The 14,619-nt window shown below is 46.3% G+C and overlaps 1 protein-coding gene across 1 annotated transcript in view; it reads left to right on the forward strand.

Moving 5' to 3' along the window:
- Positions 1-9,671: 9,671 nt before the first annotated feature.
- The window catches only part of LOC146009672 (protein-glutamine gamma-glutamyltransferase E-like), a 33,707-nt gene continuing 28,759 nt past the window's right edge, over positions 9,672-14,619 (forward strand). The window contains exon 1 of the mRNA XM_083150129.1: positions 9,672-9,678. Coding sequence (XP_083006255.1) covers positions 9,672-9,678 — 7 coding nt within the window. The remainder of the gene's footprint in view (positions 9,679-14,619) is intronic.

Here is a 14,619-nt window from a genome sequence, read left to right on the forward strand (position 1 = left end):
ATTTGAAGTCGGCAAGGGAGCATCCAGAGGTGGTGCAGGAAAAACTGCTTAAGGAAGTGCAGCTGGGTCGTATGGCTGGACCTTTTGGGGCGGCACCATGGCCAGATTTGATAGTCTCTCCATTGGGGGTGGTACCTAAAAAGGAGGCGAACAAGTTTCGTCTTATACTCAATTTATCTTTTCCAAAAGGGGCGTCGGTCAATGATGGCATTGACCCCGACATCTGCTCGGTGGTTTATACATCGTTTGACGCGGCAGTTCAGTGGGTGAAGCGGTTTGGGAAAGGGGCCAGGTTGGCAAAGACTGATATCGAATCGGCATTCCGTTTGCTGCCGGTTCACCCAACCAGTTTGCGTTTGTTGGGATGTTGTTGGGACGGGGAGTTTTTTGTTGATCGATGTTTACCGATGGGTTGCTCCTTGTCGTGTGCTTATTTTGAGGCCTTCAGTTCTTTTTTGGAGTGGGTGGTTAAGGATGTTTCTGGGTGCAGTTCAGTTATTCATTACCTAGATGACTTCTTATGTATTGGTCCTGGGGGGACCGGTGTATGTGATTTGTTGTTGGGGACTGTTGAAAGGGTGGCGGTAGACTTCGGGGTCCCGCTTGCGCCAGGTAAGACGGAGGGCCCTGCGACTGTGATCAGTTTTTTGGGTATTGTCATTGATACCGAGAATATGGAGTGCCGCCTGCCCGAGGAGAAATTGCTGGGTTTGAAGGCCGAGGTAGGGAGGGCATTGCTGTTGAAGAAGATTAGATTGCGGGAATTGCAGTCCTTGCTGGGTAAATTGAATTTTGCGTGTCGCATTATGCCTATGGGCCGCATTTTCAGCAGGAGGCTGGCAGCAGCGACAGCGGGGGTGGTTCTTCCTCATCATTTTGTCAGATTAGGTAGTGAGTTGAAAGGGGATTTGTGGGTGTGGGCAACGTTTTTGGAAGCTTTTAACGGCAGAGCTTTGTGGATGTCAGACACATGCGTGGCTACTGAGCTAGACCTCTTCACAGACGCGGCCGGGAGTGGCGGTTTTGGAGCATATTGCCAGGGACATTGGTGTGTCGGCCGGTGGCCGGAGTCTTGGGTGCAGAGGGGCATGGTAAAAAACTTGGCATTGTTGGAGTTGTTTCCTATTTTGGTTGCAGTAGTTGTTTGGGGGGAGTTGTTCCGCAATAAGAAGATTTGTTTTCACTGCGATAATTTGGGCGTTGTCATGGCTATTAACCAATTGTCGGCATCTTCACCGCCAGTGGTCACTATTTTGCAGCAGTTAGTATTAGAATGTCTGGCTTTGAATTTGTGGGTGGTGGCTAGGCACGTCCCCGGTGTCTCTAACGGCATTGCGGATTCTTTATCTCGTTCACAGTGGGAACGTTTCCGGGAGTTGGCACCAGAGGCGGACAGGGAGGGGACCGGGTTCCTGAGTCGGCTCTGGGCTCTGCTGGACGGGTAGTCGATCAGCTCATCAGGGAATCTTTGGCCCCGAATACATGGTCAGCATACAATCAGGAATGGCGGAGCTGGTTGGAATGGCGTGAGGTAGTAGGTTTGAAGGAGGATGATGACGAGTTGGCTGTCCTACTGTATATAAGACATTGTAAGGAGATTGGTTGGTCAGTGGCAAAAATCACGCGCTGCATGGCGGGTTTGGCTTTTGGGTTTCGTGCAGGCGGCAGGCCTGATGTTACTAAAAATTTCCTGATTGCGCAAGCCTTGAAAGGTTGGAGGAAAGGACACGTGGTGCAGGATCAGAGAAGGCCGGTGTCCTTCCAGTTGTTACAGAATATGGGCATGAAGTTAGGGGAGGTCTGTAGTTCCAATTTCGAGGAAAGGTTGTTCGGGGTAGCCTTTTCGCTTGCCTTCTTCGGGGCACTGCGGATAGGTGAGCTTGTGAGTCCGAGCGTGTCCAGGCCAGGGGGGGTTGTTAGAGGAGGATGTGGATTTATACTCGGATAGGGTGGAGCTAGTGGTGAGGAGGTCAAAGACGGATCAGTTAGGGAAGGGGAAGAAGGTAGTTCTCTTCTCTGTACCAGGGTCGGATATGTGCCCGGTGACACGGCTAAGGATATTTAAGGAAGTCAGAGTGGGCAGGGAAAGGGATCCCTTGTTGATGCATGCAAATGGTTCCTTTTTATCACGGTTCCAGTTCACAAGTGTGTTTAGAGCAGTCCTACGGACGTTGGGCCTCAAGGGGGAGGAATACGCGGGTCACTCTTTCCGCATTGGGGCCGCAACTGAGGCTGCTAGAATGGGATTTGGGGATGAGTTAATTAAGCGTATTGGGCGGTGGGAATCGTCTCGTTTTCGTTCTTATGTTCGTTTGGGGGATTGTTGAGGTTGACTGTGTTCTTTTCTGTTTTAGGGCAGCCTCCGTGCCTGATTTGGATTTTAGGACATTCATATGTCTTTTGGGGAGCTTTACGGGCTGATGTTAGACCGAATGGCCGCCAGCTAGGTTTGAATAGAGAGGAGGCGTTGGTCCGCTGGCTGGGGAAGCGCGGTATGGTATGGAGTGGAGTGCTGCAGGAATTTCACCGTTTTGTTCGGCTCGATAGGGTTCCCGACATATTAGTTTTGCATGTGGGCGGGAATGACCTTGGGGGCAGACCATTTAGGGAGTTGATACGGGATATCAAGTTTGATCTCCTACGTTTATGGGCAATGTTTCCGGAATTGATTACGGTTTGGTCGGATATCGTGCCACGCCATTATTGGAGGGATGCAAGGTCGGCTGACAAGCTCAATAAGGCACGGATTAAAGTTAACAGGGCGATTGGGCGTTTTATGGCCAGGAACGGGGCTGTTGTGGTGAGGCACAGGGAACTTGAGTCTGGTGCCGGGGCATTTTGGAGAGGGGACGGTGTGCACCTGAATGCTGTGGGGATAGATGTTTGGTCTTTGGGACTACAAGAAGGAATAGAAACAGCGTTCCGGATGTGGGGGGGGCGCACGGGGTTAAGGGTTTAACCTCGTGCTTGGTGGCGGAGGGGGGTCCTCGAGGTTAGTGGCATTGAGGCTTAATTATGCGGCGGGGAGGGCCCCATGAGGGGGCTGGACTCCCCTGGGTGAGGTTAATTAATGAGCACTGGGTGTTTACAATTGGTGCCCTCGAGCCAATCGCTATCGGCTGGGGGTAAGAGCTCCTGGAAGTGCTTAGAGGTGTGGATAGATTTATTGAGGGCCTCGGGGACCACCTTCCGTGGGAATGTTTTTGGTTATTGTTAAAATTGTATTGTTTCAATAAAGATGGCTGCTGTGGCCAATTTTATCCAACAAGAGAGTTATGTCATTTTTGGGGGGATAATTGGGCACAGCGATTAGACAATACCCTGTCATGTAGGAGCCGGACTGGAGGCAAAGCCTGGGGGTAGGCTCCCCTGACAGGGTTTGTAGGGAGCTGACTAGCAGGATAGTCATAGGAGGGGTGTCTAAGGAGAGGGTCATAGGGGGAGGGGCTTAACGGGGTGTTGGAGGGGTTTATAAGCAGGGTTCAGGCGGGAAATAGGGGTCACTGGGAGATTTTCTCAACAGCTCCCACCCACCCTTCCCTGTTTTTTATAGTTTAGGTAGAATATTTGATAGGATGTCTTTTTGTCACAGTGGCCTGTGCGGAGGGGGGTCCTCGAGGTTAGTGGCATTGAGGCTTAATTATGCGGCGGGGAGGGCCCCATGAGGGGGCTGGACTCCCCTGGGTGAGGTTAATTAATGAGCACTGGGTGTTTACAATTGGTGCCCTCGAGCCAATCGCTATCGGCTGGGGGTAAGAGCTCCTGGAAGTGCTTAGAGGTGTGGATAGATTTATTGAGGGCCTCGGGGACCACCTTCCGTGGGAATGTTTTTGGTTATTGTTAAAATTGTATTGTTTCAATAAAGATGGCTGCTGTGGCCAATTTTATCCAACAAGAGAGTTATGTCATTTTTGGGGGGATAATTGGGCACAGCGATTAGACAATACCCTGTCATGCCCATTACAGAATATGACACAATCTGGACCCCACAGGCTGCTCTCCCTGTATAAAAACAGAACACAACAGGCTGCTCCCCCCTGTATAATAATAATAACAGGACCCCACAGGCTGCCCCCCCCCCTAATAATGCCAGATTCCATGGAACAAAAATATCTTTAGCAACAGTTATCTGTGCATCATTTCTCATCCTGAGGCTCACGATGTGCACCTCCAGCTGATCCCTCTCCGGCCCCCGACAGTCTGTGACGTCCAGGTTATCGGCAGAGCAAGCAAGCGTTGCGGCTTTCCATTGGACGTGTCCGGCTATCCGCCTGTGGTGAACGTGAGCAGCTTTGTCATGTGGTACCCAGTCCACAGAGTTGTTTTACTTGGTACGAGTCTCTGACTTTTTTACCCTGGAGATTGTCTTCTTTATTAAATGGTTTATTGTTTAAAGCTCCATGAAGCGCACCTTCTGAATTATTTTCTAGATATAAAATCAACCCCTCGCTGTGCTCACCACACTATATAAAATCAACCCCATGCATAGTGGATAGTGGGGTTATCAACAGGTAAAAAAATTGCATCGGATCGGCCGATATCGCATCCGATATATCGGCCACCGTGAATCTAAACAAGTACTCAAATTTCTTTTGTCTAATATAATTGCTTGTAATTTACAGGATTAAGGGAGAGATTCTCTAAGAATCTCCACCCCCCTTCGCCTCTCTTCGCAATTATAATTATCGCATATGTTCTAACATATGCGATAATTATAGCAAAGTACAGCTCTTGCATTAAGAGCTGTCCTTTGCGGTGAGAGTCACCGGGTCCCAGCAGGTCCCGGCAGCTCCCTCCCACACCTGGCGCTGCTGCTGCTGTGCCGGGCTCTCCCCCCTCCCTGCACCCGGAAGAGGATCAGTGCAGGGAGGAGGTCACAGGTCCGGGCAGCACAGCTCTGTGCTAGCCGGACACAGGTGAGGTGGTGATGCGGGGCGGCGGGGGATCGTTGCGGGGCGGCGTTGCGGGCGGCGGTGGGATGCGGTAGAAGCCCATTGGCTTCTATGGGGCATTGCCAGATTTTTCTAGCGATGCCCCCCGCCGCTGTAACCCGGCGGGGGATTCTTGCAGCATCCCGAAATGCGGTAAAAAACCCCGCATTTTTAGCTTAGAGAATCTCCCCCACATTGAGTTATTTACATTTTTGAGATATTCATATTGCTGGAAATCCATTTGGAATTTTATGATAGGTGGTCACCGATTATTGATTTATAGCTATGAAAAATATTATACATATATTTTATTAAAACTTTATTAATTAAAATCTAATTGTGTCTAGCATTTTTTCAGACATTCATGCACCTTAATTATAAGTGCAGTTCTATGGTATAATTCTTGGTATTCTAAGGTGGAGACCTACGTATTGTAGGCCTGCCACCGAAATACGTGAGTTCACAGTCACACCACTTTTTCTGCTACTAAATTCAATTTAATTTAAATTTAATTATAAATAAATAGCTTATTAAAAGTACATTTATTTAGCGCCTATCACGGAGGGTAACCTGAAAAATTGGAACCCACTGAGGTCTGCCAGAGACAGGTAACCTAGTATGCTTCTACCATTATAAAGCTCTTTTCTCCCATTGCTGAATGTGCCTGACTGCACTGCTCACAGTCACATTGCGGCTCCCCCTCAACATCCACAGTATCCTTCCACAGTACTCTGCAACAATCCGGGACCCTCTTTTATTGATGTCTTAAGGTATTTCTTAGATTTGTCCCACCAGCAGCATGTGCAGGCAGGGCTTGATTAAAGGGAGGGGGTGCAAAGGGGGTCAGTACCTCTAGCTAGGGCTCCCCTATGGTTAGCATGTATTTGTACATTTTTTTTTAAATATATATTTAGCTAAAGGTTTTGTGCACGGGAGTAGGGTAGTGCTGCAGCTTCACCTATCTGCCAATGTGACAATGATTAATGGTGCTGAGCATGGGGTGCCAAGGCACACTGACTGCACAAGTGTGCAGTGCGTTACTGGGAGTTAACTAAGTCCCATGACACTTTGCACACGAGTGCAGAGGCTGAGAGGTTTGTGCAGTGTGCTTGTTCAATATGTGGGTGTCCATGGTTACTAGCGATGTCACCCCGTTGGCTCATCTGCACGGCCAACCGAGGTATAACCATGAGACCTTGAGACCTAGTTCTAGTCAATGGATGGAGGGATTGGTCACTCCTTTATACATTGTTCTAATGTGTGTGCAGCATCCAATACAGTATGTTTGTTAGGCTGGTACCTCAGTCTGCTTTATCTATTTCCAAGGACTAGTACATAGAATTCTAAGATGAAATAAGTGGAACTAAGTAGTAATGTTCTATAAACTAGTCCCAATTTTTACACACAAACTTCTTTTAGAGGGATATCTCAGAATAGAAAATCCTACCTTACATAATTCCTTATTACATCAGTTAATCATAAATATGTTATTTTTTCTGCATTCCCTCCCTTATCTTAGCTGATCCTATAAGCACTGTATATAACCCTCTTATTGCCTCTACCAGGCTGAGGCATGTGCCATAGCTATCATTGGCTGGGAATATTTGACTATGATAAAAAAACTTTATCTGTGAAACAGTCAGTTAGGAAGACTTTGGGGGAGATTGCCTAAGAATCTCCGCCCCCCTTCGCTGCCCATCGCATTTATAATTATCGCATATGTTCTAACATATGCGATAATTATAGCAAAGGACAGCTCTTGCGTTAAGAGCTGTCCTTTGCGGTGAGAGTCGCCGGGTCCCAGCAGGTCCCGGCGGCTCCCCTCTCCCTCACACACCTGGCGCTGCTGCTGCTGCGCCGGGCTCTCCTCCTCCCTGCACCCGGAAGAGGATCAGTGCAGGGAGGAGGTCACAGGTCCGGGCAGCACAGCTCTGTGATGCCCGGACACAGGTGAGGGTGGAGGGGGCAATGAGGGGCGGCGGGGGTCCGTGCGGGGTGGCGGGAGGTCGGCGTGAGGTCGGCGCGGGGCGGCGGAGGATTGCGGTAGAAGCCCATTGGCTTTTATGGGGCATCACCAGATTTTTCTGGCGATGCCCCCCGCCGCGTTAACCCGGCAGGGGATGCTTACAGCATCCTAAAATTTATTGTTTAGAGAATCTCCCCCCTACATAACAGCAAGTTAGCTCATTTAGTATATGGTCACTAGGTCGACAAGAGGATGGTCGACATTCATTGGGTCAACATGCATGAAGGTCAACATGTCTGAAGGTTGACATGGGGTTAGGTTGACACATGCTTTAGATCGACATGTGCTAGGTCGACAGTCAAAAGGTTGACATGGAGTTTTTCACTTTTTTTTATTTAAAATGTGCTGACAGGTGGTATTTCATGCCCTACCATCCACTAGGGCGAGATAGGAGACTAAAATAGTGTGCCGAGCATAGCAGTGCACTTTTTAATGTCCTTATCGACTGTGTTGACATTCGGGATAAAAAAGGTAAAAAACTCCATGTCTACCTTTTGACCTTGCCCATGTTGACCTAATGCTTGTGTTGACCTAATGACCCTGTCGACCTAACCCCAGGTCAGCCTTCAGACATGTTGACATTGATTCATGTCGACCTTCATTGGTCAACCTAATGCATTTCAACCTTCCTACATACAATACAATACAACAATGTAACAATAAAACAAGGCAGCATTTAGCACTCTTGCATAATAAATACAGGTGGCCACCTGTTATTTGAAGATGTTCCTGGGCTCCTGGCTCCCGGCTTATCCTGGTTATCACTCCAGACTGGCCATATAAGGGTCCACCCACAAGAAGAAAGATCTCCTACACAACTAAGAGAACTGGTACCAACAAGAACAGTGAGCCTATGCGTTTCTCCACCTCCGAGAGCATCAGCGGCTTCCTCAGGTATAAGTATATCACAAATGGTGGCAGAGCGCCTTAAATAGGCAGTAGAATTATAATAGCCGTACTTCCGTGTCTGTGTTCCAAGCCTCAATTTGGTTAAGCGGTGTGATTCCCGCTCTGAGGAAGTGCCGTGCTCACTTTAGTTTCAACAATAAGTGATATCCCAACCTTTAGGAGATCTCCCATCTGCTTCAATAATAATAGTCCTTTCGGATGATCTGCCTTGTTTTATTGTTACATTGTTGGATTGTATGTAGTTTGATTTTTGTTCATAATTACAATTTGTATCTTAGAATTGAATACTAAATTACTTTTTGCTATTCTAGCGCAGTGCCTGTGTTTTTGTATTACATATTTGCCTACATATGAACGATGATGCAAATTGCCACATTGACCAGTAAGGGGCAGTGTTCTGATTTTCTGATTTTCATCATTAAGCCCCACCCACCACTGCGGGATGGTGTGCAATGACAAGTGTACTGATTGCATATTACTTATCATTACAGCAGTATTTTTTGTTTCTTACAGATTCATTCATAGTAAACATTAGCACCATAAAGAACACATGTAATGATGTAACTCTTTCTGTTATAATAGGACAAGGGATCCAAGCCTGATCCATACTTGCCTACTTTTGAAAACTGGTTTCAGGGAGATTATAGTTGGTAAAATAATTTTGCACAGCGCCCCATTAAGGGGGTGTGTCATGCTCCACCCAAAGGGCGTGTCTAGTTACATATATGGTGAGAATGTGAAAAGAGATTGTGCACGTGGCACCTAGAAGCGTGGGTGTGTACTGCTACATCTGAGAGGAATCTTTTAAAATTACTTACAGATGGGTCTTGTCCCATCTTGGCAGGGGATGGCGCTGGCGTCGCCAGCCGCCATCCCCCGCCAGCGCCATGGCGATGGTGAGAAGGGGACGGCGCTTACATCCGTTCCCCCGGGTCCCCGCCGGCTTGCCGGCGGTAACCCGGGGTCCCCGCCGCCTGCCCGTATCCCCCCCTAACCCCCCCTAACCCTGTCCGTCTCCCTGAGGCGGAGACGGACAGGGTTTCCGTCGCGCTGGCGACGGAGACTGAGACGCGCGTGCGCGTGAGACGCACGCGCGTCTCAGTGCATTCGCTGGCGTGGCTGCTGGCGGGTCGCCAGCGCAGACGTTCTGGCGACCCGCCAGCAAGGATGGGACCTGACCCATCTGTATATCCAAATGTAGATGAGCCCCAAAGCAGTTAGTAAGAGATACTATACTTATATAAGTGCTGAGAAATGGTGCTGATGATTCAATGTAAATGTATCTATCGCTCATTCCTTTTTTCCCAAAAAATGTAACAGTGTAATGTGATTTAGGTGAAATGAAGGAGATTGCTAGACTAATGAGGGAGAGAGGGAGATTGCTGCTATTTCAGGGAGTCTCCTGCAGAATGCAGGAGGGTAGGCAACTATGGCCTGATCCATCGTGTTCACTTGACTGTGAGGATTAAAAAAAATATTTCTTTCTTGATCATTTCATTGAACATTGGAGAGAATGTGGGAATTATTGCATGTTTTGGAATAGCAAGTCATGGCCTGTCACCTGACATGCTCTGCAAAACTGTGGCTCATGGAACCTTAGCTTCACACACCCATACTTGAGCAACCCTAATATATGTGTGCTTATTAGTAGTTATGATGAGACTAAAACCTCACCCATCTATTTTGCATATTTAATGTGCTGTCAGAGGGAAACTCAGAGGTTGGGATATAAGTAGTGGAAAACATTAAGCTTTGATATTTTGCTAACATCTTATCAACTGAGCACATAGAGGAGAGGCATCAAGATGGCAAGTAAGTATGTGGTAAAGTACTGTGATCCTGTCTAGGTTAGCACCTATTTCTTTATTTACTGTCTTCCATTAATGCAAGTGAATTTTACAAACTTTGAAAAATTGGAACAATGGAAACATTAACGGTCAATTAGGTTTCTTTTTTTCAAATTTGTCAAATTTTTGTTATTGCTAAAAATCTATACATTTTTCTTTTATTGAAATTTTGGTCCACCTCTTATATAAATACAGTATGTATTATACATGTTTATGATGAAATATTGATGCATCTAAAAATATATATATATTCTTTTAGATTATTGTTTACAAATATGTTGTTTCCTATTGTAAAGCACAACGGAATTTGCTGCGCTATATAAGAGACTGTAGATAAATAAATAAATTATAGAAACGGGTATTTTAGTAAAATAAAAACTTAAATATCTGTTGGTAATACATCAGTCTTGTCTTATTATAGTACAGAAATATATATATATATTATTATTTTTTAAATTACATGGAAAGATTTTGGAGTCTGATCATTTAGATAATGTTTACTGCATTCATTTCTCAGGCTTAAGATAAATGGTACTCTTTTAGGAAAACTAAAGGCCCCCATCCACTTTTGATCCTCCTATCCTGCCTCCGTTCCCATCCGTTCCTACTTATCCTATTGTTTTTCGTTCGTCCACCCACCTCCTTTAAGTATGTTAACTCTTATGAGTAGGGCCCTCCCTCCTCACCCTACCTATTTACCTCACCTGTGCTCCTGCCCTGTTCTTCCCTTCCTCTACTTCATCTTCAGTCTCCTTGACAATTTCGACACCTACTTCTGAACTGAAGCTGATTTTAGTTCTACCAGCTATACCCCTATTTATGCTGTATTTTATCAACACACCCTGTACGTTACCTTGTAATTTCTTTTTTGTTTGCTATGTACGGCGCTGCGGACACTTTGTGGCGCCTTATAAATAAACGTACGGTACTTATGTAATATCTGGGCTCCCGTTTTTCTTATGAGACCGCGTCCCCTTGCGGGGCTCGCTGCGCTCGCCGCGCTTCGGGCACGGTGGCCAGCTATACCCCTATTTATGCTGTATTTTATCAACACACCCTGTACGTTACCTTGTAATTTCTTTTTTGTTTGCTATGTACGGCGCTGCGGACACTTTGTGGCGCCTTATAAATAAACGTACGGTACTTATGTAATATCTGGGCTCCCGTTTTTCTTATGAGACCGCGTCCCCTTGCGGGGCTCGCTGCGCTCGCCGCGCTTCGGGCACGGTGGCTCGCTGCGCTCGCCACACTATATAAAATCAACTCCATGCGTAGTTGGATAGTAGGGGTATGAAAAAATGGGGTGCATTTAACATGGGAGCCCAGATAATACATAAGTACCAAACATACTACTACTACTACTAGTGCAATATGGCCACTTTTTATGCGATTCCGATGCATTGTCATGACGGATCGCATGAAAAGTGACACATTACATGTTATTTTCCTGCAATTGCGATGTGAGGCGTGTTCCAATGCACCTCGCTTCGCAGTCGCAGATACTATGGGCTGCAATGAATATTCAATGCAACCTGTAGCCATTGCTAGGATCACATAAGGGACCTTAATCTAATCTGTACCCCGCATGTTTGTACGGGGGACCCAGCTCGCGTCATCATAGAGGTGTCTCATATCTGCGAGCGCTATAGAAATCATCCATTCTCAACCATGCAGGGGATTGCGGCGTGCGAGGGGGGGCAGACAGCCGAGCGGGCAGCGCCTGGGGGACTCTCACAGCCTTATGTGTCAACCATAATAAAGGCCAAGATACATTGTATGCAAAATGCACATGCAATATATCATATGCAATCCTGCCGCACCGCCGCTGCCGGGTGAGTTGGGGGGGGGTATTGCATGCGAGGTAGCGCATCCGATATCTAGCCCTAGTGGATGGGGGCCTTAACTCTATGACTGGTATTCAATGCCCTGAGAGCGAGCTATCGGCACATAGAAGTACCGATAGCTCACCGTCAGGGTATTCTATGAATCCTTGCCACTGGCTGTTTGCCTCCTCGCCTGTTCCCTGGAGAGGTGGAAATGGTGAGTGAGTACATTTAAATGGCGGGGCTTGCCACAAAATTCGGTGGACTTGCTGCATTTGTGGTGAACCTCGCTGTTTAAGGGGATCCTTCTCCCTCTGGCCGCTCATGGCGAGGATTCTGCCCAAACATTGACTATGGCAAGGGGGTTTGGCAGTGATGATGGCTTATTTTCGGCGAGAAAAAGCCATACTCGCTGTACAATCCCCCTCGCCAGCCACATTCAATATCCCTCTATGTGTTTCCTTAGAAACACATAGAGGGGTAATGAAAAGAGAAATTAGACTGTTTATCCCTTTATTATCCCTTGACCATTTAAATAGACATTATTTTTTTTAAATGTACTGCGTAGACTGTATTGTGATAACACTTATATCGCGATGTCCTTTTAAATATCTTGAAATAATGTAAAAAAAATCCACCAGATGCTTTTATGCTTTTAATACCGTATTAGAAAGAATTGCAATGTTTGATGTACAAGTTACAATGTGATCAAAATTAAAGCGACCAAACCATATTTCCGGGGTGTTACTTAGGGCATAATTCATACAGGGGGGGTGGGGGGCGGCGGATGTGTCCATGGTAATGCCCAGCGTTTCATGGGCTTTCCCATGAAAATGCTGGGCATTCTCATGGTAATGCCGAGATGATGCGGGTGCCGGGGGCGGGAAGATGACATCACCAGATGTCAGCTGCCTGCCCTGTTCTCATACAGGGTGCACGCAAAACAAAGGCACCTGAGAGTGACTTTGTTTTGCGTGTACGCTCCAAATCATTCAATGGTCGGCAACCATTGATTGATTTGGTCCCCGCACACAAGGCTGTGAATGAATGTTTATGCAAAACATCCATTCGCAGCCGTGCGGGGAACACGCCGACTGAGGGTGGGGCGGGCGGAATGTCAAACAGCTTTAAATCACACGCAGAGCTGGAAACTTTGCAGTGCTGCATATAAACCAGAATAAGGTCCATAATCATTACTGCATCAGGTTTGCCATGTTAGAGTCAATCAGAATTACACTTATACTGTGTTTATTAAGGAAACATATTTTTGTTGTTAATGTTAGTCATGTAATTAGATAATTAGCAGCAAATTGGTGTGTGTGTGTGTGTGTGTGTGTGTGTGTGTGTGTGTGTGTTACAGTAGCTCCAATTCCCAATTCCCTCTTTATGGCCCTTATTCAGATCTGTGCGGCCGGAGCCGCATACGGTGCTCCGGCCGCACAAACCAATCCCCGCCCACAATACGGATCGCCACGGCCGTCCGTACACGGACGGCTGGCGATCCGCATGAAAATGGTGGGGCGTACGCCTCCACCATGGTGGGAGCTGCCCCCTGCATTCGATGGTCTGCGACCATCGAAGGCAGGGCCGCACGCCCCACCAGCTCCCGCAAGCTGAGACCACACGGACAATCGTCCGTGTGAAAGCTTGTATGGGGGCGGAGAACTGACATCCGGCGATGTCAGCTTACCGCCCCCATCACTGGCGTCATAGCCTCATTACCATGCATACGCCCCGCGTTTGCATGGGAACGCCCATGAAACGCGGGGCGTATGCATAGGGAAATGAGGGTATGAAGCCCCTCACGCCCCTATACGCCCCCTTTGCGGCGTAGAAACTTTATGTGCGGCGATTTCGCCTGCACATGCGCAGATTGACCTCTGCGCATGTGCAGAGTGAAAACATCGGCGGTACGGCCGCACGCGGGCCGTACCGCTCAGTTCAGAATAAGGGCCTATATTTTTAAACAGCAAAGCATGAAATGTCGCAAAAGTCTATAAAAGCACACCTCGCTTCTGTATAGCTGCCAAGTGCTGTATAACACTTGTAGCAATCTGTTCCCACAAATCCTTCTAATAATACACAGAGTGCATGTATCAGAGGTATAGATGATTATTAAAAACATTTCTCAATCAAGTTATTCTTTCTGAAATATCACATTCTGCTCCCCAATTTATATTTGCTTACAAGTGAACTGTTTTCATTCATATTAAGTGTATAACGTTACTGTCGTTACACCATTTATAAAACCTCAGAAAAAGTCATTTTTGTGACATTATTGGAAGTATTCATATTGAATTAGTGACGATTTTTATGACAGTTGGAAAATGTGCACTTTTCAATGATTTTGGGGGGAATTTACATTCAACCTATTCAATTAAAGTGCTGATTTTTCGACTGCTGGAAAAATAGGCAAAGTCGGACAACACGTGGCTCAACAAATTACTCCCGATCCCCGTGTTTTAGCCAAAATGCATCTGTTTAAGGGGATCCTTATATCAAAGTCAAAACTACATTGGCGGAAAGAAATCTGAAAGTGGCTGCAATTGAATTGGTGCGTCAAGTTCTTTTGGCTAGCCGAAAAATTTGGACATAATTAAATAGGAGTTAAATGCATTAGATCACCCAGGTACATTAAACTGCATAGACCTCTACCAGTCAATTTATTCCTTTGACAAATATTAATAAATACTGAAACATGTTAAACATAATATGAGGAATATTGAAAGATTATGATACATGAATACTTTGTTTTAAATCTTTTTCTGTGAGAGTTATTACTTGGTATAGTATAGTCATTTATACAAACCTTTGAAATCTGACCTAAAATAATTTGTGGTTTATACTGTACTTTTTGCATGCTACAATCTCAGGGGTCTAAAAAAATGGATATTAGTAGGATTAAAGTTGATATCAAGATGGTAGATTGACAATTTATTGGTTGACAGTGAAAGGTTGATATTGGGTAAGGTCGACAGGTAGACAGTGTCATAAGGTTGAGGATCAAAAGGACGACATGACAAAGGTTGGTACACAAATGGTCAGAGCATTTTTTTTTTTGCCAAATCTTGTATATTTTATGT

The sequence above is a fragment of the Crinia signifera genome, chromosome 6 (genome assembly GCF_055691185.1).
Source record: "Crinia signifera chromosome 6, ASM5569118v1, whole genome shotgun sequence".
Lineage (NCBI taxonomy): Eukaryota > Metazoa > Chordata > Amphibia > Anura > Myobatrachidae > Crinia > Crinia signifera.